The sequence below is a fragment of the Malus sylvestris genome, chromosome 10 (assembly GCF_916048215.2).
Source record: "Malus sylvestris chromosome 10, drMalSylv7.2, whole genome shotgun sequence".
NCBI classification, from domain to species: Eukaryota; Viridiplantae; Streptophyta; class Magnoliopsida; order Rosales; family Rosaceae; genus Malus; species Malus sylvestris.
The window spans coordinates 28,760,793-28,782,779 of NC_062269.1; the positions used below are offsets into that span (position 1 = coordinate 28,760,793).

At 36.6% G+C, this 21,987-nt stretch overlaps 3 protein-coding genes and 1 long non-coding RNA gene across 4 annotated transcripts; 3 read left to right on the forward strand and 1 right to left on the reverse strand.

The window, feature by feature from the left end:
* LOC126585994 (26S proteasome regulatory subunit 4 homolog A) lies at positions 1–3,164 on the forward strand. Its single transcript, XM_050250645.1, has 6 exons — positions 1–576; positions 1,140–1,385; positions 2,009–2,178; positions 2,268–2,484; positions 2,584–2,724; positions 2,898–3,164. Exons 1-6 carry the CDS (start codon positions 94–96, stop codon positions 2,979–2,981), a joined length of 1,341 nt encoding a protein of 446 aa, XP_050106602.1. The 5' UTR covers positions 1–93; the 3' UTR covers positions 2,982–3,164.
* Positions 3,165–3,851: 687 nt separating this feature from the next.
* Positions 3,852–5,286, forward strand: LOC126584420 (uncharacterized; the record flags this gene model as incomplete). The annotated part of the gene is made up of 6 exons (XM_050248811.1): positions 3,852–3,888; positions 3,981–4,025; positions 4,221–4,307; positions 4,671–4,759; positions 4,846–4,895; positions 5,024–5,286. Coding segments are annotated over 6 exons (447 nt in total), but the record flags the coding sequence as incomplete, so codon positions are not given.
* Positions 5,287–6,541: 1,255 nt separating this feature from the next.
* Positions 6,542–13,102, reverse strand: LOC126585993 (transcription factor PIF1). Its single transcript, XM_050250644.1, has 9 exons — positions 12,700–13,102; positions 12,498–12,608; positions 11,616–12,411; positions 8,345–8,446; positions 8,163–8,228; positions 7,985–8,050; positions 7,324–7,716; positions 7,155–7,233; positions 6,542–6,739 (listed from the first exon to the last, which is right to left on the reverse strand). Exons 2-9 carry the CDS (start codon positions 12,584–12,586, stop codon positions 6,735–6,737), a joined length of 1,596 nt encoding a protein of 531 aa, XP_050106601.1. The 5' UTR covers positions 12,587–12,608; positions 12,700–13,102; the 3' UTR covers positions 6,542–6,734.
* A 7,005-nt stretch (positions 13,103–20,107) lies between these two features.
* LOC126586914 (uncharacterized) lies at positions 20,108–21,210 on the forward strand. The gene is made up of 2 exons (XR_007610928.1): positions 20,108–20,989; positions 21,089–21,210. It is a non-coding gene; the product is annotated as an uncharacterized LOC126586914 (long non-coding RNA).
* Positions 21,211–21,987: the final 777 nt, after the last annotated feature.

The following is a 21,987-nucleotide window of genomic DNA, read 5'->3' on the forward strand; positions in this document are numbered from 1 at the left end:
AATTTTCAGTGACTTGTTTCCAAAGACTTCTTTCTCGCTTCAAAACTTTCACTCGCTCTTCCCTCTTTCCTCTTGAGACAAAAATAAAAACAAATGGGTCAGGGAACGCCCGGTGGGTTGAACCGACAAGGTCTACCGGGCGACCGTAAGCCCGATGGGAACGACAAGAAAGAGAAGAAGTTCGAGCCGGCGGCTCCGCCTGCCCGAGTCGGCCGGAAACAGCGCAAGCAGAAGGGTCCCGAAGCTGCGGCACGGCTCCCGACGGTGACCCCGCTGACAAAGTGCAAGCTTCGGCTGCTGAAGCTGGAGAGAATCAAGGACTATCTCCTCATGGAGGAGGAGTTCGTCACAAACCAGGAGCGGCTCAAGCCGCAGGAGGAGAAAGCCGAGGAGGATAGATCTAAAGTTGACGATCTCCGAGGCTCACCGATGAGCGTGGGGAATCTGGAGGAGTTAATTGATGAGAATCACGCCATTGTTTCGTCCTCCGTCGGTCCTGAGTACTACGTTGGGATATTGTCCTTCGTGGATAAAGACCAATTGGAACCTGGGTGTGCGATTTTGATGCATAATAAGGTAATTGGGGTTGTGGGTTTTTAGGGTTTTTGATTGATTTGCAATGATTTGGTTGTTAATGTGGAATGATTTGGTTGTTGGTGTTTGTTCTCTTAATGTTTAGTTTTGTTGGTTCAAATTGAAAATCCGAGAAATTTTGATGAGAAATTGTTAGGGATTGGTCGGCAGTTTAGGTTTTTTTTAGGATAAGAAGAATAGAAGGTAATTCTTTTTTTAATGAGAAATCCGATTTTAGGAAAGTGATGTGAAATTGAAATTGCGGTTGAGTTTGTAACCTCATCAGGCTGATGATAATTAGTTGCATTGATGGTTTACATGCCGCTAAAGCTGAGACTTGATTTTTAGTGTGCTTCCTAAAGCCATAGAAGGCGACTCGGGCATTAGTTAATTACTATCAAAATGTCATCGGGTATGTATGAAACTGATACAATTATGGTTCTACCTACCGATGTTTATAAACAAAACTATATGTTGGTGGGTGATATACTTTCGTTTTTTGTTGTTTGATTTAACTATTTGTGTGTTTGTTGATTGGTAATGTGTTATATGTTGTTTATTGTCAGGTGCTTTCTGTTGTTGGGCTTCTTCAAGACGAAGTTGATCCGATGGTGTCAGTGATGAAGGTTGAGAAAGCTCCGTTGGAGTCATATGCTGACATTGGTGGATTGGATGCCCAGATACAGGAAATTAAAGAAGCTGTTGAGCTCCCACTGACTCATCCCGAGCTATATGAAGACATTGGTATCAGGCCACCTAAGGGAGTCATATTATATGGAGAGCCAGGAACGGGCAAGACCTTGCTTGCAAAGGTATGGATGCATTTTTTTTTCCCCCACTGGGCCACAGCATGCTATTTATGTTTCTTTCATATATATTTGTTTTTCCATATCTTGCCTGTTCACTCTAATATCTTCCCCACTCAGACATGTTATAAAAGAAATATGGTGGCAGGAACGTGCTTCACTGTTGCAAGTCGCAATAGTTCTGAATGTTATCAATGTCATTACTTTTCAATCCGTATCATATTCTATATACAACATGCCATAGAGATGTTGATGTCGTTTGTTGGGTGTCAAATATCATCAAACTATTCTTTTCCTTCCTGCAGGGTCTACATTGTAGTTGGTTCTTTATTTTGTCACTATTTTATAAAATAGGGCATAACAATTGCTTTGCTAGTTTTCCTACGTGTTTTGTGGGTGGACCCCCAACTTATAGCATATACACAGTACACCTTGCTTTGAGAGCATGCAGACACAAAATTTGTTGCAAAGACCTGTGTAGTTAACGAGTTGTACTTTCACAATTATGAGAATTATGCATGCTCGCCATAGTTTCTTTCCTTATGTTTGCTTACTGTATATATGTTCTACCTGCATGCTTAATGTGAAACTATCTCCTCAGCTTGTAACCATATTCTCACCTTTTTCAGGCAGTGGCAAACTCTACGTCAGCAACCTTTTTGCGTGTTGTTGGTAGTGAGTTGATTCAGAAGTACTTGGGAGATGGTCCAAAATTAGTGAGGGAACTCTTCAGGGTTGCTGATGACCTCTCACCTTCTATCGTCTTCATTGACGAAATTGATGCAGTTGGTACAAAGAGGTGAGTGGCGAGCCCCTGATCATTGATGAAAACATTCATGAATGCCTTTTTCTGTTAATTCAATGTTCCTGATGATTATTTGTCTGCAGGTATGATGCCCATTCAGGTGGTGAACGTGAAATTCAGAGGACCATGTTGGAGTTACTTAACCAGTTGGATGGTTTTGATTCAAGAGGAGATGTCAAGGTTATTCTCGCAACAAACAGAATTGAAAGCCTTGACCCAGCCTTGCTTCGTCCTGGCCGAATAGATAGGAAGATTGAATTCCCCCTTCCTGATATCAAAACAAGGAGGCGCATTTTCCAGGTAAATTTACATGACAGTGTATGAGAAAAACAAACTAAAATTCAACTGTGCTTTGTTCTTTTTCTTGTGACTAACAATGTTTGGATCTATTGATTGCAGATTCACACATCAAGGATGACGTTGGCTGATGATGTCAACTTGGAAGAGTTTGTCATGACCAAGGATGAGTTTTCCGGGGCTGATATCAAGGCTATATGTACTGAAGCTGGTTTGCTTGCTTTAAGAGAGCGCCGTATGAAGGTGAGATATATACAATTTTTGGTGGAATTTTTTCTCAACCCCAGCTCCCTTCCCAACTTTTGTCTCCGAAACTTTGTTTTTCGCTTTATTTACTGAGTGTCATTAACACATTATATCCATGCTTAATCATTGAAATTAACTGGGGTGTTATCTGTTTAAATTGTGGGCATCAGGTGACGCACACGGACTTCAAGAAGGCGAAGGAAAAGGTGATGTTCAAGAAGAAAGAAGGGGTTCCAGAAGGACTTTATATGTGAAAAAAATCAGCCCACATCTACTTTGAGGATACAACTGTTCTCTTTTAGAACTTAAATTCTGTTTCGAGTTGATTTGTGTTTTGGATTCGATATTAAACGATGAATCGCGTACTCAACTGGAAGATGGAGTTTGTCATACTTCTGTTTACGCTATATTTCAAGGCTCACCATTTCTCCTCTTAATCTCGGATTTCTTAGCTGAGGAAAACGTCGGATGTATTTTAAGCTTGTGAAACAAAAATTCTGATGGTTCGAAACTCATTAGTTTTCCTGGATGGATCCGAGATGTGTGCTCCGCTCCTACTGCCAATACCAGCAAACAACATTATCTTGAAATTCCAGAAGATCCTTTTTTTCTTTTTCTTCAATGTCACCATAATGTGTGTTGTTTTCTTGGTACCAGGTCTCCGAAAAACAGTGGAGAAATAAAATAAATTTGACCCCGTCTTATCAAACTTGTCACATGTGCACACAAAACACAGTGGAACTTTGTGTAACTCGACCTCCTCTTCTACGAGTTCATTGCTATCAAAGAAGATGAACAATTTCTTACCCAAAAAACAGAAAAGATAAATAATTTGAAGTTACATGAGATTTTAGGGTTTAGGGTTTTAGGACGTTAGCTTCTGTTTGGTTCCCCGGAAACTATTTTCTCAGAAACCTTCCCTTCACAAGCGTCTCTGCGGTTTCAAATGGGTCATGGAGTAGCGTGCCAAATCTGCAACGAAGCACAATCCAAATATAAGTGCCCCTCCTGCCGCGCACCTTAGTAAGCTACCTCAATCTTTGCTTTCCATTTTTTCTTTCTTACTGCTCTCTCATTATTTTCCTATAAAAATAATTATTTAAAAAATAATAATATTTTTTTCTTGCGGTTATTCTGTGCCCTGCTTCAATAAACACAAGGGTATGAGAATCTCAAATTTCAAAATCTATTTAATTGCTTAATTTGGTGATTATCTGGGACTTAATCTGAGTTCATAAATCTGACAATTGCAGAAAACCCATGTGCTTTGCCAGTTTTTTCTGATGAAAAACCACCAAGTAAGGATTTTGGCAATCCAATTTGAGCTTAGTAGAACTGCTTTTCATATGGAATAATTGAAATTTGTAGATTTTTGTTTGTGAATGATTTGTATTTTGTTTCCTGGTGCATTGATTTTTATGATGTTTTCATGAAGACTTGTGTGCTCTGACAATTCTGATAATTTTGGGTCTTGTTTTCTTCTTACTCTTCAGCTGCAGGTCCAGAATTACTGGTAGAGAGGCCGTTAGTTGTGGAGGAACCGCGCGAAGTGCTGCAAAGGCCGCAACTGGAGGCCATAGGTAAGGAGTTGTATAACTACTTGGAAATGCATCCGAGTTTCTTTACATATTTACATAAGATGGGCTATTGCTTTGGGAATTGCTGTAAATTGTAATCAATGGACATGTAATTAGGGAGGGGAGCGATGACTAGAGAGAATGGTGGACATTGAAATGGTAGGATTACCCCTTCACCTCTTTGGAGAAGTTGATTTTTTTTTGTTGTCCTACGTGATTTGGCTCTAGAAACCCGTCCCCTTCTCCTTGTTTTTCCGCTTAAGACCTCTGGTTGAAGGATTGATTATAATCCATACGAAGAAATTGTTGAGTTGGCGACTGATATGAAAATTCTATTTGCTTAATTCACTTCGTTTTTTCTTACAGCTTCTTCCAGTGAAACTCGCAGTTCTTTGAAAGATGAGAACCTTCAGAAACTCATTTCGAGTATCGATTGTTCACCAGATGCAGAGAAGGTGAGTAGTGACGTTTACTTCAATCAAACTGTTCCTGACTAAAATGTAGAACGCTGTTTGCTAATAGTGTTGTATGCTACCCTCAGGAACTTGAAAAGCTATGGGCGTGGACGTGTTTCAGATATTTACCGACAAGGTGACTCCCTCCGTTACGTTTACAAACAAATACTCTCCTCTTATTGTACATTTATGAATCGTATTGGTGGCTATACGACCATCATCAGTTCACATGAATGAACCTATTGTTTGGATTTCTGTCGTCAGATCCTATCTACCATCGAGACATCTTCGACTTCAGCAAACCTCGGTGCAAACACATAAGAATATTATGCTGCCATCTTGGGGTCTTCTTCCTCTAGTTTCCTGCCCTTCTTTGGCCGCAGAATTTTGTACTCGGGTTTAAAGCTGAAACCATGAAAAACTACTTTGTTTTGTGTATGTAATTTTATCCTTCATCTTTTGCTCTTTTGTGGTAAAACCAGCAAAAGTAAGGACATCTTGAGCAACCACCCCAACAGTTTGGAAGATATCTTGAGAAAATGTTTTAGCATCAGTGGTTCGTGCTTGTGCGCAAACGAGCACCAGCCGTAACAAAAGGAAACTATGACCAATAGAGTCAGACACTTAGCTCTCGCATACAACGGGAAATATATGTCTATATTTTGTGGTAAAACCAACAAAAGTAAAGGCATCTTGAGCAACCACCCCAACAGTTTGAAAGATATCTTCAGAAAAGATTTTAGCATCGGTGGTTCGTGCTTGTGCGCAAACGAGCACCGGCCGCAACAGAAGGAAACTATGACCAATAGAGTCAGACACTTAGCTCTCGCATACAACACGAAATATATGTCTATATTTTGTGGTAAAACCAACAAAAGTAAAGGCATCTTGAGCAACCACCCCAACAGTTTGAAAGATATCTTGAGAAAAGATTTTAGCATCGGTGGTTGGTGCTTGTGCGCAAACGAGCACCGGCCGCAACAGAAGGAAACTATGACCAATAGAGTCAGACACTTAGCTCTGGCATACAACGCGAAATATATGTCTCTATATATCTCCTTCCTATAGCACTCATAACTTGATCACTAGCACTTGACCATGTTTCGTGATTTAGTCACATGATACTTGGTCACGTGGTGAGTGCTATATGACGTATAATCTTTGCGGGGACATCCGAGATTCTTAGCTTATCCATTTCCCGAAACGATTCGAGTACTTTCAATATTCGGTCCTCAACTGCAACTAGACATTGGATAATCTTATTTTGCAGAAAAAAAATACAAATTAAAAGTAAAAATAAGGCAACAACTGGAATGAAAAAGAAAAAAATGGTCCAGCTTTGGATATCGATGGGCAAAGATACCTTTTTGTTCATCTTTTCCTGCAATGTCTCTTCTGCTTTTGCGAAAAGCAGAAAACGATACCCAAAAGGATCTATCACCATCTCCTTCCATATCTTTGAGAATGCACCGGCTGATGTCATCTTCCAAGACGATCTTTGAACGTCGGGTCTTTAGCCAAAGAGAATGTCTAAGAATCCAACGGGTAATCTCACTAAATTATAAAAAGAACTTTAACAAAAAACTCCTAGTACTGTTTACTTTAACGAAAAATCACATTTTACTTTAAAAAGTCAATCGTAATACTATTCACTTACAACACATTTTTGTCACTTTCGTTAAAACTCAAAGTTTTCAAATCCTTTTCATTAATTTTTCTAATTATAAATTATAATACTTTTTACCGTTTTACAGTTCCGAGAGCCATAAAATCAAAATCGGGAAGGGGGATGGTAATATATATTGCTATTGGGGCGGTAACTAATAATTACAGGTTAGTTTTCCGATATATGGCAGTTTAGCCAGAAAAGGAACAGAAAAGAGAGAGAAAAGCTACTCTCAGAGCTTTAGGCTACAAAACTTAGCAGGCATATGAGCCTTCCGTTATCCCTCTACTCTCAACTTCAACCTACAACTTAACCTGCAATGCACAAAACGTTACACCGCCAGTTATTACCAACTTCCAAACTAATCTGGCAACTATACGAGATATACCACAAAGTTCCACATTCGTCTTTGTAGTTTCAATCGTCATGATCGAAATTGTTACAATTTAAGGGCAATGACTTTAATCCGTCAATTCTTTTTTACAGAAGGTAACAGAGAAGCATGTGTGTGGTGCTTTAACACTTTCAATAAGACTGATATACCCTAAAAATGTCATTAACGCGCAAATTTTGTCGAAAGTTTTGACCGAATTAAGCTATTGTCCTTAGAGTGCAACAATTAGTAAACTTGTAGACTTATATCACAACTGAAGCTACAAGGACCTAGTGGAACGTCTCCCAAAATCATGATTTGGCCCAAAATAAAATAAAAGGTTAAAAGACATTTACCCGATTGATGGTTTTCATGAGTTTCAGGTCCCCTACTGGAACTCGGCTTGCCAGTAGTCGGCTGGGGCATTGCTTGGTTCTGTAAAAGCAGACGAACCAGTAAACGTTACAGGTAATTTTATGTGAAGACAAGTTTGTAATTACGATTTCATATTTGACACAACCATACCTGCTGTAATGGTAACTGCATCTGTTGGGGACCGAAAAACTGCTGATAAGGATCTGCAAAATTTGGCATCCGTGATTGGTTTGGATTTTGTGCCCCAAGCGAGTTTACCATATGATCTGTCTGGTTCACTGCTGGAACTCTGGTAGGATCACTTGCAGGAATAGGCTGCATGTGAAATGGTGGTATAGGGAACCTAGGTCCCATATGTGCGGCCGCTGTTGGCATGGGTGAACCGGATATTACATTTGGAAAAGGCATCATAGGGCGATTGATGCCAGCCATTTCCATTCCCATTCCCATGCCCATTCCAATTCCCATCCCCATCGGCATGGACATCATCTGCTGAACTCCAGGAAACATCATAGGGACCATGCCGCATCCCATGGACACCATCTGTAGAAATTGGTTACCATCTAATTTTGTCATAAATAGTGCATGAACTCTTATAAACAGTGTCTCTCGGATCTTTTGTAATTCTTACTTTTTAAGACATTTTTTCACTGTTAGATGACGAAAAAATTGATGTTCCGTTGATTTGTTTCATTAAAGATTAGACTGCCAACGGATGTATCTCAATTCCCAGAATTTTTCTTGAGATTTCTTCGCCTCTAAAAGTATGATCGAGACATGTACAGCATTTGGAAACAAGAAAAGAGCATACCTGTACTTGTAACTGGAGTGATTTCAAGTACTCAATTGCTTCATCCAGCATTGATGCTTTATCCGACTGATCATACGGAATAAAAAGTGTTATAATAAAACATACTTAACATCTAATGCAGAAAGCAGTTCAAAATTCTTGCAAAATTCCAGTGAAAGATTGTATAAATATGACAAACCTTATTGCATCGAGGTATTAGTTCTTGTAAAGCCTTCATCTTTTCATTTATCCTATCTCGACGTCTCTGCACAGAAATCTACATTTAGCCCGATTTGAAGAAAAATAACCGCACATAGAGAGACAAAATGAAAAACCAGTTTCGATCGTCAACAGATTTATAGTGAAAGTAGAAGTACAGACCCTCTCAGAGAGATTGTGGACCTCTGCAGCACGTGATCTCTTTGTAGATGATGTCGATCCTCGGACTTGTTTCTTTCCATTGGCAGATTCAAACTCAACATCCTTTTAAAACAAAGGAAAAAATGAGCAATTATTTTCCAGAATCCAATAGTAAATAGCATAAAGGCCATTAAAGCTACAGAGACAAATCGCAAGTATAAGAACGTTCATTGTTTTCATGGACCCTACTGCTGAAAGTGCAAACACGAACGCCCTCGCCCCTCCCACCAACTGAATTATGCGTGGCAATGGCATCGTAGCCACAAGTACATCAACTCCAGAGTCTAAATTTCTGTATCGGTATTGGCTCACAACTAACAATAGATCGACAAATCTAAACAAACCAATTATCATCTGTCTCTAATTTCTGCCAATGCCTCTACACCTAGCTATGTCCGTTTACTAGCCGTAACAAGTATTCTTCACGGTCCAAAAACTCTACTTTCCTCAATCACCAATTTGGTGGCTACTCAAATAGGTACTTGTTGCCGAAATGTTGGTTTCACCTAAACTTTCACGTACGAAAATCATTTTCTATATTAATTCATGAAGTATGACACAAATCTAAGGGAAATCAAATTATGTACCTACCAAAGGAAGTTATTTCTGCACACCATTCTGCTCACTTGCCACACCAAATAAACAAGGTGTGCACTAGGAGAAAATGAGGAATCATACTTGGCTACTCAAAGAATGAGTACGAGTTTCTACTGAAAATTGTTCTTGTCGACTCATAAAACTTGTGTTTATGATCAAAACCGTTAATATTATGAATCACTCTTTAAAAGACCGCGTTTGTAAAAATCAATTAAAACTAAGATCGTTTAGTCATCAAACTGTAACAACAGATGAACCAAATTGGTAAAAGCAATACGAACCATTTGCTACAATAGATTGACTAAACGACTTTAGTTTTAATTCATTTTTTGCACAAATGACCTCTACAAAGTGATTCATAACATGAATGGTTCTAATAATATGCATAAAGTTATGTGATTCAAATACGAAGAGTTTTAAGTATGAGTTCATACTCATCCTTCAGTAGCCAAGCATTGTTAAAATATGAAAGTTATATAAGACGAAGAAACTAAAGTAAACTAAGCCCATGACGAATAATAAATCATTTGTCCAAAATAAATAAATAAATCATTTTCCATGTATTACACAATGGGTAATGCTAGAGAGACTAAATGGGTCGATTAAATTTTTAATTTCAATTTTATAAATTAAATGACATAAAAGTTGATGATTGAATTATGACTTAAGTCTTAATTAACGTGCTTATTTTTTATTGGTGATATGTCATTTAATTTCTAAATTTAGTTTATCTAGTTTCTCCAAAATAAATAATTTTAGTTGGTATTTTATACATGGGGTAATGCTAGGAACCTAAATTTGTAGATAAAATTTACAAATTAAATAATGTGTCACTAATATAAATAAGTATGTTTATTACCAGTTATGGTAGTTTTCAAAATTTTATGACAAATTTTGCCTCATGACATCACCCTTTATACACTAGAACTAGAAGTAAAGTTTCATTGCCACCTACATCATCTACCAATCATCTTCCATTCAATTTAAGGAAAATTATCGAAAAGTTAAAAAAAAATGACAAATAAAGATATAATGAATAGTATCAGGAAAATATGATTTTTTTGCTAAAAATAAGAATGTTTCGTTAAAACTTATTTCAATTTATTGTCAGAAATTCATGTCACTCCTATTATCTGCCACGTGTACAGCGTACGACTGAAGTGGCATACTGCAGCCTTTTTCATAGGGTCATAGCCTAGGGAGGAGAGCGGTAGCGGGGACGGGTGCGCACTGCGCACGCTAACCGACGTCACACCCCGCACCGGCGGACGTTTACCCATAGACCCCAGGCAACAAACAACACATTGGGAAAGAAAACGTTGGATTTATTACTTTCTTTTTGTATTTTCTGGAAACTAAACCTTAATTAATTAAATTTCAAAATTTTCCAAAAATATTATTAAATAGTAAAATATATATAGTATTTAATGCACGTCAAAAGCAAAATTAAACAATATTATTGTTTGTTCATTCTGAGGTTAATCCCAATCTTCTTTTCTTTAGTATAAATAATATCGTTTGTTAAAATAAAAAATACAGGTAAAAAAGCAATTATTTCTATGTATACTGTGCAATTCTTAACAATTAACAATTTAATTAAGAAAAACTAAGGACTAAGTATCTAAAACTCCCTAACATTCTAGTGTCATTCTAATTTAGTTTCAATCTTTTTAAATATTTCAAACAAGTACCCAACTGATTGAAAATATCACAGTTCTTAAGCCTTAGTTAAATTTAATTCAATATGCGTTTGATCATTGGGTTCTATATTATATAACCAATATCTGAAATTTAGATTTTGAAGTAACTAAGATTAATTTTAATCGTAATATACTAGTTGGTGAGTTTTGAATATAAAAGTTAAGATGGTATATCATTGCTCGTAACTTGAGTTTAGAGGTGGCAGAGACCTAATATTTCTCGATCTTTATTTTGTTTTTCACTTTATTTGTGAATCTGTTTATTTATTTTAAATTTTTCATATTTATGTCTTTTTTAAAGTTATTTTTATTATTATTTTAATGTCCATGTATGCTTAAAAATGAGATTCATATTTGCCACATGTGTATTTAACAAAAAAATGTTTATTGGGATATAATGGATATAGCATTTTCAATAAGTTGAATGCTTATTTGAAATATTTAAGAAATTAAGACAAATTTAAAATAACCTTAAAAGTTTATAGCATCTCCAAATGAGATATTAAATATAGTACGTCAAAATTTTATTTGATGGTTGATGTAGCAAATTAAATATAAGTGATAAATACTCTTCTTTTCTAATAGATGTGTCAAATATTTATTTTATTATTTTATTAAGTCTAGAGTTACATTAACTATTAAAAAAATAATCAAAATTAGTTATATTTTTTATTCTATTGGTTGTTAATGAAACGCATGCATTAAAAATTAAAGGATGTGTGAGTGAATTAAGCCTCACATCGCCTTTGTCAAGAATTAAATATAAGACTTCATTTACAAGATATTAACAGATATTAAACCGGAATATTAAATGATAAAGCTCAAGAATTTTGAAGTCCTTCATTTTTCATGTAAATATAAAAAAGTATAGATTTGGGTCGTCATTGTCATTAATCTAAAAAGTAATTAATACAAATAAAATTGGTCTCACTCACCTCGCTTTGAATCTCGGCGTCGTCGGCGGCGGCGACTTCTCTCCCTTTCCGCTTCCGGTTATCGGCAGTCGGCGGCGGCTTCTGAGCCGACATCGGCTCGGCGCTTGCGCTGGCACTCGCGCTGGAGCCTCCTGGCGACGACGTCAGCGACATCTCACACACTTCTTTCGCCGGAAACGACGTCCCAGCAGTCGCAGTAGTTGGAAACGACGTCGCTCCATTAGCCAAGCCGCCACCAGCGCCGTCGGGCCTAGAATCCAAAGCCCTAGAGCTTGGACCCACCAGCGGAGTGTCGCTGGAGTCCACCACCGTCATCGTCTCCCTAACCACGCTCTTCTTCGAGCCCGACGGCGCCATTTCCTTAATCATAGGCCTGTTGCTGCTGGCGTTGTTGTTGTTGGGCCTGGCGAAGTGCAGAAAGTTCTGGACCTCGGTCCTCCTCGGCGTATGGATCGGCAGCCTCGAAGCGGGGGCCGGCGCCGAAACCTGCAGCTGCCGGAGCTCGGAAGTGGTGGAATCGGGATAGAGGAGGTCCGCGGAGAAGGGGTCGTCGACGAGAGGGTACTGAAGCCACGAGGCCATTTCATCTTCTTGCACAAACAGGTGCGGGTTCTGGGCCTGCGGCTGGGGTTGGGGTTGGGAGGCCGGTCTGGTGATGCCGCCACCGTCGTCGGGCAAAACGACGTCGTACTTGGACTGGTGCGATCTTTTACTATTGACTGCAGACCTCTGGTTCTGGTTCTGCATGACGACTTGGCCGTTCTGCCATAGCAGCTCCATGACATCATCTTCCGGCCTGCAGTCGAATTTGAGCTGTGAAAATTGAGCTGAAATGAACCGAACCAAATCAGATTAATGAAGTGGGGAGAGACTGAGACTTACATGGTTGATTTTCTGGGTCGGTTGAGAGCAGAGGAAGTGGGAAGTGAGTAATCGTCGTCCATTTCGAAATCGGGGACGCACCCATTCATCTTTTGTTCCGAAATCCGATCACTTAAGACCTCGTCGAAAAAAGCGAGTCAGAAATTCGTAGTTTTGAAGAAAATAAAGAAATAAATAGGGGGTGGTAGTGGTTATCACTTACGGATTCAAATAATAAAAAGGGAGGAGGAGGAGGAGGTACTTGTACTCCAAGTTTGGACCGACGATGGAAGCAGAGGATGTACTTCACTCGGTCTCTGAATATCTGAGTCTCTGAGTCTCTGAGTGGTGGTGCAGAGCAAAAAAATGGTACTTTGAATAATTGGGTTTACAAGAGTGGAAAGCTCCAATGTGGGTGGTGATGGGAAATTAATGGATAGAAATCTCAAGGGAAAAGATTTCAGTCGCAGCTGGTAGCTACTACTACTCTCTCTCTCTCTCCTCCAAAGATAAGGCTCTGTCTGTCTGTGTTTCTCCCTCTCTCTGCGAATAATAATAGGAAAGAAAAGGACGAAAGGAAGTTTTGACGCGATGCGATGAGATGCGATGGCAAACGGTGCCGGTCCTTCCCAAGTTTTATATGTTTTTTTCATTTGCCATAACTCCTCGCTCTCTCTCTCTCTCATCATTTCATTTAACATGTTTATGATTAACTAAAACTCCTTGCTCTCTCTCTCTCTCTCATCATTTCATTTAACATGTTTATGATTAACTAAAACTCCTTGCTCTCTCTCTCTCTCATCATTTCATTTGCCATAACTCATCTCATTTAAAACGATCCCTCTAACCCTCGTTCTCGTTCTGTTGGACATGATCAAAGCTCCACTGATAAATGCCCCCACATAACTATTACTTCTTAAACTCAAACTCCATTTTATTATGTTTTACCACGATTATGTTGTACTTGAAGTAAAAACAACTTTCCTACGACTCCCACGTCATTGCAAGTTGCAACCCTCCTTTCTGACTAATCCATTAAGTTTTAGGGCTACTATTCTCCCGTCACCAAATCACTCCTACTTTCTCACTTTTCATTGTTTTTTTTAATAAAGAAATAACTTATGGCTTTTTAGTTAAAATAATTTTTGAAATTTGTCTAACTCCTCATTTTGGTTCTTGAAATTTAAAATCAATAAATTTAGTCTCTGAGTTTGTCTACTATCAATCATTTTGATCATTCCATGAAAAATCTCCATTAAATAGAGATAAAATAACAAAAATACCCTCAATTTTTTGTCAAATCATTTGGCCCATAGTTCATTAAATTGAGGGTACTTTTGTTATTTTAGCTCTTATTTAATATAATTTTTTTATGGAATGACCAAAATAATTGATGATGGACAAACTCAAAGACCACTTCTAGTGATTTCAAACTCAAAGACCAAAATAATGAGTTATGCAAATCTCAATCATTTTGGCTAAAAAGCCTAAAGAAATCAATATATGATATTGACGTGTTATTGTGAACGTTTAGATAAAAAAAAAGGACTAAAAAGGAGGAAAAAAATAAGAGAGGAGAGAATCTATATCTTATGAGTTTACTTGATTGATGAAAAATATCGGTACATTAACAGTAGGGGTGGGCACTTAGAACCGAAAACCGAAACCGAAACACGAATCAAATCGAACCGCACCGAACGGTTTGGTTTTGTGGTTTTGAAACGGTTTCAGTTTTGAAACCGAACCGCAAAATAGAAAACGGTTTGGTTTTGGTTTTGGCTTTTGAAAACCGCACCGAAACCGAACCGCACCGCAAATATTAATAAACATTTAATTAAATGTCTATATTAGATTTCATGTTTTAATTGGTTGTTTGTTCGAATCTATACACTTAGTATGGGACTCAAACACAGTAGAATATCATCATTCATCACTTTCTTTTGTTCATTAACTTGAAGGACCTTTGTTATTTTATACCATCACACACACACACACACATATATGTAAAAGGGTGGACTAATCTTGTTATCAAGAGTCGAACAATGATCTAATGAAGTCCACTCATTTGAAGCATGATATCACATATTCTAGTATCAAAGTTTTGCTCATGTTTAATGAATTCAAATTTATTCAACTTGTTTTATGATAAACATTGTAAGGGACACCCTTTTATTGCACAAACATGTTTTAACATCACAACTGCATACAACATGCTAATTGTTTACATAACAAATGTCTTTTTCCTATTGCTATTGAAAAATGCTTATTAATATGTTAAATTGCAAATTGTACATTTTTTCTTAAAAACCAAACCGAAACCGTTTGAAACCGCACCGAACCAAACCAAACCAAACGGTTTGGTTTCATTTCGGTTTTGGCTTCAAAACTGCACCGAACCAAACCGCAAAAAAAATCGATTTCGGTTTCGGTTTCACTCAAAACCGCACCAAACCAAACCGTGCCCACCCCTAATTAACAGGCTAATTATAAGTAATTTTTCCCCTACTGATCACTGGTTGAAAAGTATATTATTTGGATACTTAGTATTTTCAATTGCAAATTGAAACAATATAAAGGGAGATAATTTTTCCACAATCATTTTAGACTCTCACACACTCTTCTTTATTTTTATTACTGGATTGAAAAAATTAAACAAAAACAACTATAAAGTTTAAACATGAGTATGTGATAGATTGAAGACGCTGCATTTCTATCATGTCCATGTACAAATGACTCCTAAAAACAACAAAGTAAAAACACACCTATCAAAATTGTTGTTTGTATATAAAGAGAAATAGATAATTAGAGCATCTTCAAGTGACTTTAAAATGTGAAGAAATGTCTCCAAAAAAAAAAGGAAATCTGAAATTTTAATTTCATCGCGTCAAAAGCAGATTTGTTCATATTTGAAGCTCAATGGCCATACTAAATAGGAAGTTTTAACGAAAAGTTCTCGGTACTGTTCATTTTAACGAAAAATCATATTTTTACACAAAAAGTCAATCCTGATACTATTCACTTTACCCTTTATTTTGTCCTTATCATTAAAACTCAAAGTTTTCAAATCATTTTCATTAGTTTTCCTTACTAAATAAGCGTGTGAGATTGCATGGAAATATCCAACGTCAAAAACCTTTGCTCAAAGAGGCCGACTAGTCAAACAAATTTTTATAATCAAACACTAGCTAAATTAACATCGATATAACTAATATTTCTTGGAAATGCTTTGGAGTTTTAAGTATTTTACTTCCGGCATAAAATTCCAAATCACAACCTGAAACTGCCACGTTAATTTGGATGATAAAATTATAAAATATAAAAGTCTTCATCTTTTGCGACACACAACCACTTGCACTTTGTCTTTTTCTGTTATTTTCTTTCTAGTTTCTACTGTTTTTAACTTACAAGATTAATAATTGAAAAAAAATGGGCGACGGAACATTTTAATTATTTCATATTTACATATACATATACATATTTGTATATATATTATATAACACGCCTAATTCGTTTAGGACCATACTTGTATTAGGACATGGAGAATCTAATGCATGAATCGATCATTATTAGTTTTATAAATTAAATCAGTCAGTTGATCCACATCCACTTAATTATCTCTTTTAGTTTAATTGCTTGGTCAAGATCATAATCAACCTGATGATGTCTAAGTCAGTTTTGTTGATGAAAGTTTGGCACAAATTGTATAAATAATTGGAGTTTTCTTCTTGTCTTACCGCTATTTTAAACATGTTAAGTAAACTACACTCCAGATGCTTTCATAAGTTTTCTAATAGATATGGTATAAGTTTCCGTGAAATGTTATACACTTGTATAATTGTAATTACGAAATAATGAACTCGTCGATACATCGATTAGTGCATCATTCGCTATGAAAAATTGCGTTTTATAAAACTAATACTAAGGTGGTGTACTCTTAATTAGGGCTATTATGCAAGGAAAATTTGGTAGGGCAGTAATATGTATGTGTTGGAAAATAGTTATTTATTTTATTGTTTGAATTTGGGCTTAGCTCGTTAGTATTAGAGTTTCTCTTTCTTGCTTAATAGGGTTATGTTAGTTCTCTATATATATGATGTTTTGTAGCTCGTATAATTAATCAAGTTAGTCACAATGTAGCCTCTTAGGGTTTTGTAGCCGCTCCGGCATTCTCGTTTGTTTAATAATGTTCCTATTATTTTGTAGTTTTGTTCGTTGCGCACTCTCATATTCAACTTTGTATCAGAGCGGGTTTGATCCTTAGGGTTCAATCCGTTCTCGTTGGTATCAATTTGTCTGCCTTTGTCGTCGTTCGTTTTAGATTTGTTAGTTGGTATTGATTGTTTGCAAGGAAAAGAAAAATGAAAGAGAACAAAAAAAGTTTTGCTTGCTAAGGAGAAGATCCCCCAACAAATAAAAAAAGGGGATGAAGGAGAAAAAAAAAAAAAAAGGAACCATGGAAAGGAAGAAGGAAGAAAAAAAAAATTGTGGAAAAAGGAAGGAAAAAATATGGTTGTTTTGTGGCCGGTGTATTCTTGCATTGGCCATGGTAGCTTGAACTTGGAATGGAAATCTGGCATCGGCACTGGAATTTAGAGTTTTGCATCCACATCTACTTTGGCAAACCCATGTTGTGTACAACCATGAATTTGACACCGGGGGGGGGGGGGGGGGGTGTGTTAGAAAATAGTTATTTATTTTATTGTTTGAATTTGGTTTTAGCCCGTTAGTATTAGGGTTTCGTTTTCTTACTTATTAGGGTTATGTTAGTTCTCTATATATATGATGTTTTGTAGCTCGTAGAATTAATCAAGTTAGTCACAACGTAGCCTCTTAGGGTTTTGTAGCCGCTCCGGCATTCTCGTTTGTTTAATAATATTCCTATTATTTTGTAGTTTTGTTCGTTGTGCACTCTCATATTCAACTTGGTATTAGAGCGGGTTCGATCCTTAGGGTTCAATCCGTTCTCGTTGGTATCAATTTGTCTGCCTTTGTCGTCGTTCATTTTAGATTTGTTAGTTGGTATTGATTGTTTGCAAGGAAAAGAAAAATGAAAGAGAACAAAAAAAGTTTTGCTTACTAAGGAGAAGATCCCCCAACAAATAAAAAAAGGGGATGAAGGAGAAAAAAAAAAAAAAGGAACCATGGAAAGGAAGAAGGAAGAAAAAAAAAATTGGGGAAAAAGGAAGGAAAAAATATGGTTGTTTTGTGGCTGGTGTATTCTTGCATTGGCCATGATAGCTTGAACTTGGAATGGAAATCTGGCATCGGCATCAGCATCGGTACTGGAATTTAGAGTTTTGCATCCACATCTACTTTGGCAAACCCATGTCGTGTACAATTATGAATTTGATGGGGGGTGTTGGAAAATAGTTATTTATTTTATTGTTTGAATTTGGTTTTAACCCGTTAGTATTAGAGTTTCGTTTTCTTACTTATTAGAGTTGGGTTAGTTCTCTATATATATGATGTTTTGTAGCTCGTAGAATTAATCAAGTTAGTCACAATGTAGTCTCTTAGGGTTTTGTAGCCGTTTCCGCATTCTCGTTTATTTATTATTTTGTAGTCTTATTCGTTGCGCACTCTGATATTCAACTGTATCATTATGTATGAGGTTTGGTCAGGGAACCAAAAGTACACTAACTAGGTCCATCTAACCCTAATTGTGCAAACATTGATGTAATGATTATGGGTTGTCTAGTCTTTGACCCCTACCATGTTATTGTACTACTGCCCCCTCCCGAGGTGAGCAAATTCCCCATATGGTCTTAGCTGGATCGATAGCGTTCTTTCTTTCACAAGTTAAAGTAGCTATGGGAGCATTAACCCTAAAATTGTTATGGCAACATTTCATTGGTTAAGTTCATTGCAATTTCCAGAGATTTGATATTTAGATCCTATACCAGGGCTTGGTTAATGCAAGATTAGTGAGTTCTTGGGTTGTTCAAACCCATGACATATATTTTAAATCTTGTAGTGCATTTTCGTAGTTTATTATACTTTTTGATGAGTCTGACATGTGATACGCTAGTTCAAATGTTTGTTATTCTATGTGAGTTTGAACTTCAATTCTAGAATTATAGTGTCTCTTGCGACATTATTTTTGTCTAAAGTAACTTGAGTTTAAGACATGCATGCAAGATTAATAGTATCTTGACATTGCTTTGCATGATGGCTCTCAAGCTAGAGGATGCTTAAAGGGCAGTGATTCTGACTCCTAGTTTATTCTTGTGTATTTATTTATTTTTTGTCATTAATTTTCTTGTAACTTATTTAATCCTAAAAGTTAGAAACAATGGAGTGCAATCCTTGTCTTCAAAATAGTATGGATTTGCAAAACAAATTGATCCAAAAATAATTATTTTGTTTATAAAGCAATATATATTACCTAGAAAAGAGTGGTGCTATCCACAGGCTCAAATGGTAATAGGGACCACTTGAGTATGGAAACTATATATATGAATGTCTTTTGAGGATCATCCAAATATTTGATACAGATCTCTTTTATTCATATTAAATCTTTGATGTAATGTATGCTAGTCATATCTTAATATGTTGCCTCAACAACACTTGACATGTTTCATCGACAGAACTCGACATGTTGCGTCAAAAACACTCGACAAATTCTTTCTATATCACTCATCAGATTGTTTCGACATATGCTGGTATCTGTTGACATGTGCATGCCTATTCCTATCTAAAAAACTTGTGTTAGCATTGGGACCCTCCAAGGTTCAAATACTATATCCACCACTGACTATCTACACACTTCTTTTTATCTCTTGCACATCATTTTTTAATTTCCGACCGTTAAATCTAAATGAATTGAATAAAAATCAAAGATAAAAATTAACAAATGATGTGTTTGAAGTGAAAAATAGATGTGTGGATCGTCTCTCTTCAATCTAAATTCAGATTATATATGTCGCATTTTGCATGCATCACAATCCTGATTATAATTTAAAAGAAAGACTGCAAGTTTTTGCCGTGACAAAAAGACAGAAATAGCATGATTGAGTTTGAATGTGAGTGCGATTACTTTCTTTGGAAAGTGACAATTAACGGTAAACCATCTCAAAATTTAAACTTAATTCTTTAATTAGCACAATTATTTTTCCTCTCATAGAACCAGGAGGATCCTCGCCGGATTATTTTTGTGAGGATTTCAGAGATTCTCCAATCACATTCGTTCATCGTACATCATACGGTCAAAAATTTATTATAAATTTTTTTATTTAAAATTGAATATAAACAGTATCTAACAAAAATTGACTGTACAATATACAATAAACAAATATAATTGAAGAATCTCTAAAATCTTCACAAAGAGGATCCGACGAGGATCTCTCCCCTCGTAGAAATCACTATGTCAAGTTGCAACAAAGCCAAAAGTTATTTTATTCCATTTGAGATCTGAACTTTATCTTTACGCGCCAACTTTAGAATTTACTCCCTGAATTTCCACGTGAATTAATTATTTTGGGTGAGCTTAATTACGTATGCATGCTTGCATTCCCAAATATGAGTTTCCCAGGGCTGGGCCCGTTGAAAACAGTAGCAGTGCTGGAAGGAAACGAGAATTTACATGGATATAAGTATATTGTTAGTTTTGTAACAAGAATATAAAACATGTATAAGTTTTGGGTAAATTATACGGTACCCTCTCAGGTTTGAGGTTTATTACAATCGCATACAACATCTTCAAAACATTTCACTTTCATACCTCAACTACTATTTTATTTCAATATAGTACATCCGTTACATTTTCCATCCATTAATCCGTTAAATGCTGACGTAGCTGCCACATATATGTCACATGGTTGCCAAATATCTGCCACGTGACATTTTATTTTTTATTTTAAAAAAAACCTAAAGTTTCTCAAAAAAAAAAAATAAAAATAAACCCATTATCCCTCACCCCTATCCCTAACCCATAACCCAAAAACCTGAGGGAGGAAGAAGGAAAAATAAATAAAAAAACCCAAAACCCAGTTCGTCCCCCACCTGCAAAAAACCTGCAATCTAGAAGAAGAAGAAGAAGAAGAAGAAGAAGAAGATGGGAAGAAAAAAAAGCCCAGAACCCTTCCCCCCCCCTGGCTCGCCCCACCGCGACCTACAACCCACCTCCCTTTCCCCCGCCGCCAGGATCTCGTGATTTTCAATGTGGGTGAGTTTTGAAAATACTTTTGAGTTTGAGATGATTTTTGGACTAGTTTTGTGGTAGATCCACCTAATCTCGGATGGAATTTTTTGGGGTGGGTGATGGGAGATTTTTGGAGGGGTGATGGGGGATGGGAGAAAGGGGTGGCTTGGGTGGGACAAACTGGGGTTTTTTTTTTCGCCCTCTTCTTCTTCTTCCTCTTGTTGTTGCAGGTTTTGGGGGGACGAACTGGGGCTTTTTTTTTTCTCTCTCTTCTTCTTCTTCTTCTTGTTGCAGGTTTTGGGGGGCTTCTTCTTCTTGTTGCAGGTTTTGAGGGGGATGAACTGGGGCTTCTTCTTCTTCTTGCAGGTTTGATGTGAGTTGCTTGGGGGGGGGGGTGAGGGATTTTTTCAATTTTTTTTAAAGAAAATTCAGGTTTTTTTTAAAAAAAATTATTTTATTTGCCACATGACAGACATTTGGCAGCCAAGTGGCATATATGTGGTAGCCACATCAGCATTTAATGGATCAATTGATGAAAAATGTAATGGAGGTACTATATTGAAATAAAATAGTAGTTGATGTATGAAAGTGAAATATTTTGAAGATGTTGTATGCGATTGTAATAGACCTCAAACTTGAAGGGGTACTGTGTAATTTACCCATAATTTTTTGTCTATATAATAATATTGTATCGTTGAGATGAAACTTTGTCCATATAATATTTGCACCGTTGAAAATAATTGTAGTTGTTAAACAAAACAAAAATTTACATGGTATGAATACAATATCAATTTGTATTATGCGTCATGTAAGTTGCTCTTTCTAAAACTATGTGATATAATTTCGGATTTGGTTATCGAACTCAAAGCTTTGTTTAGATGACAAGTCTCCTACTTGTGGTGGGACGGAGCGGTTGGTAATTGAACATGGAACAGGTACACATTATTCAACTGGTTCAAATGTACTGTCTGTCTCTCTGTATAGTGCTATTTCCAAAGGCCACTCATCTCTACATAGGAATAATAGCATACGCTATTCAGTGCCTAAACTAATTAAGAACTTAATCAAGCACACGCTTGAGCGAAACATAAATATATGTTGGACTAAATTGTGATTAGTATTAGGCAAAAAACCATATGAAAGGTTCTAAACATATGAACAAATCGATTTGTTTGTTGAGAATTAATCACATATTGATGGGAATAGGGATATTGTATGTTCTTATAAGTAATTGTGTTTTTACTCATATTATTAATTGATTTTACGATGAAACTTCGGTTTTTTTCATCATGTGTTAGCATGACGGTAGCGTGAAATCATAGCATTAGTGTACAAAAATTGAAGCTTTAAAAATACAAAATGCCCTTATGT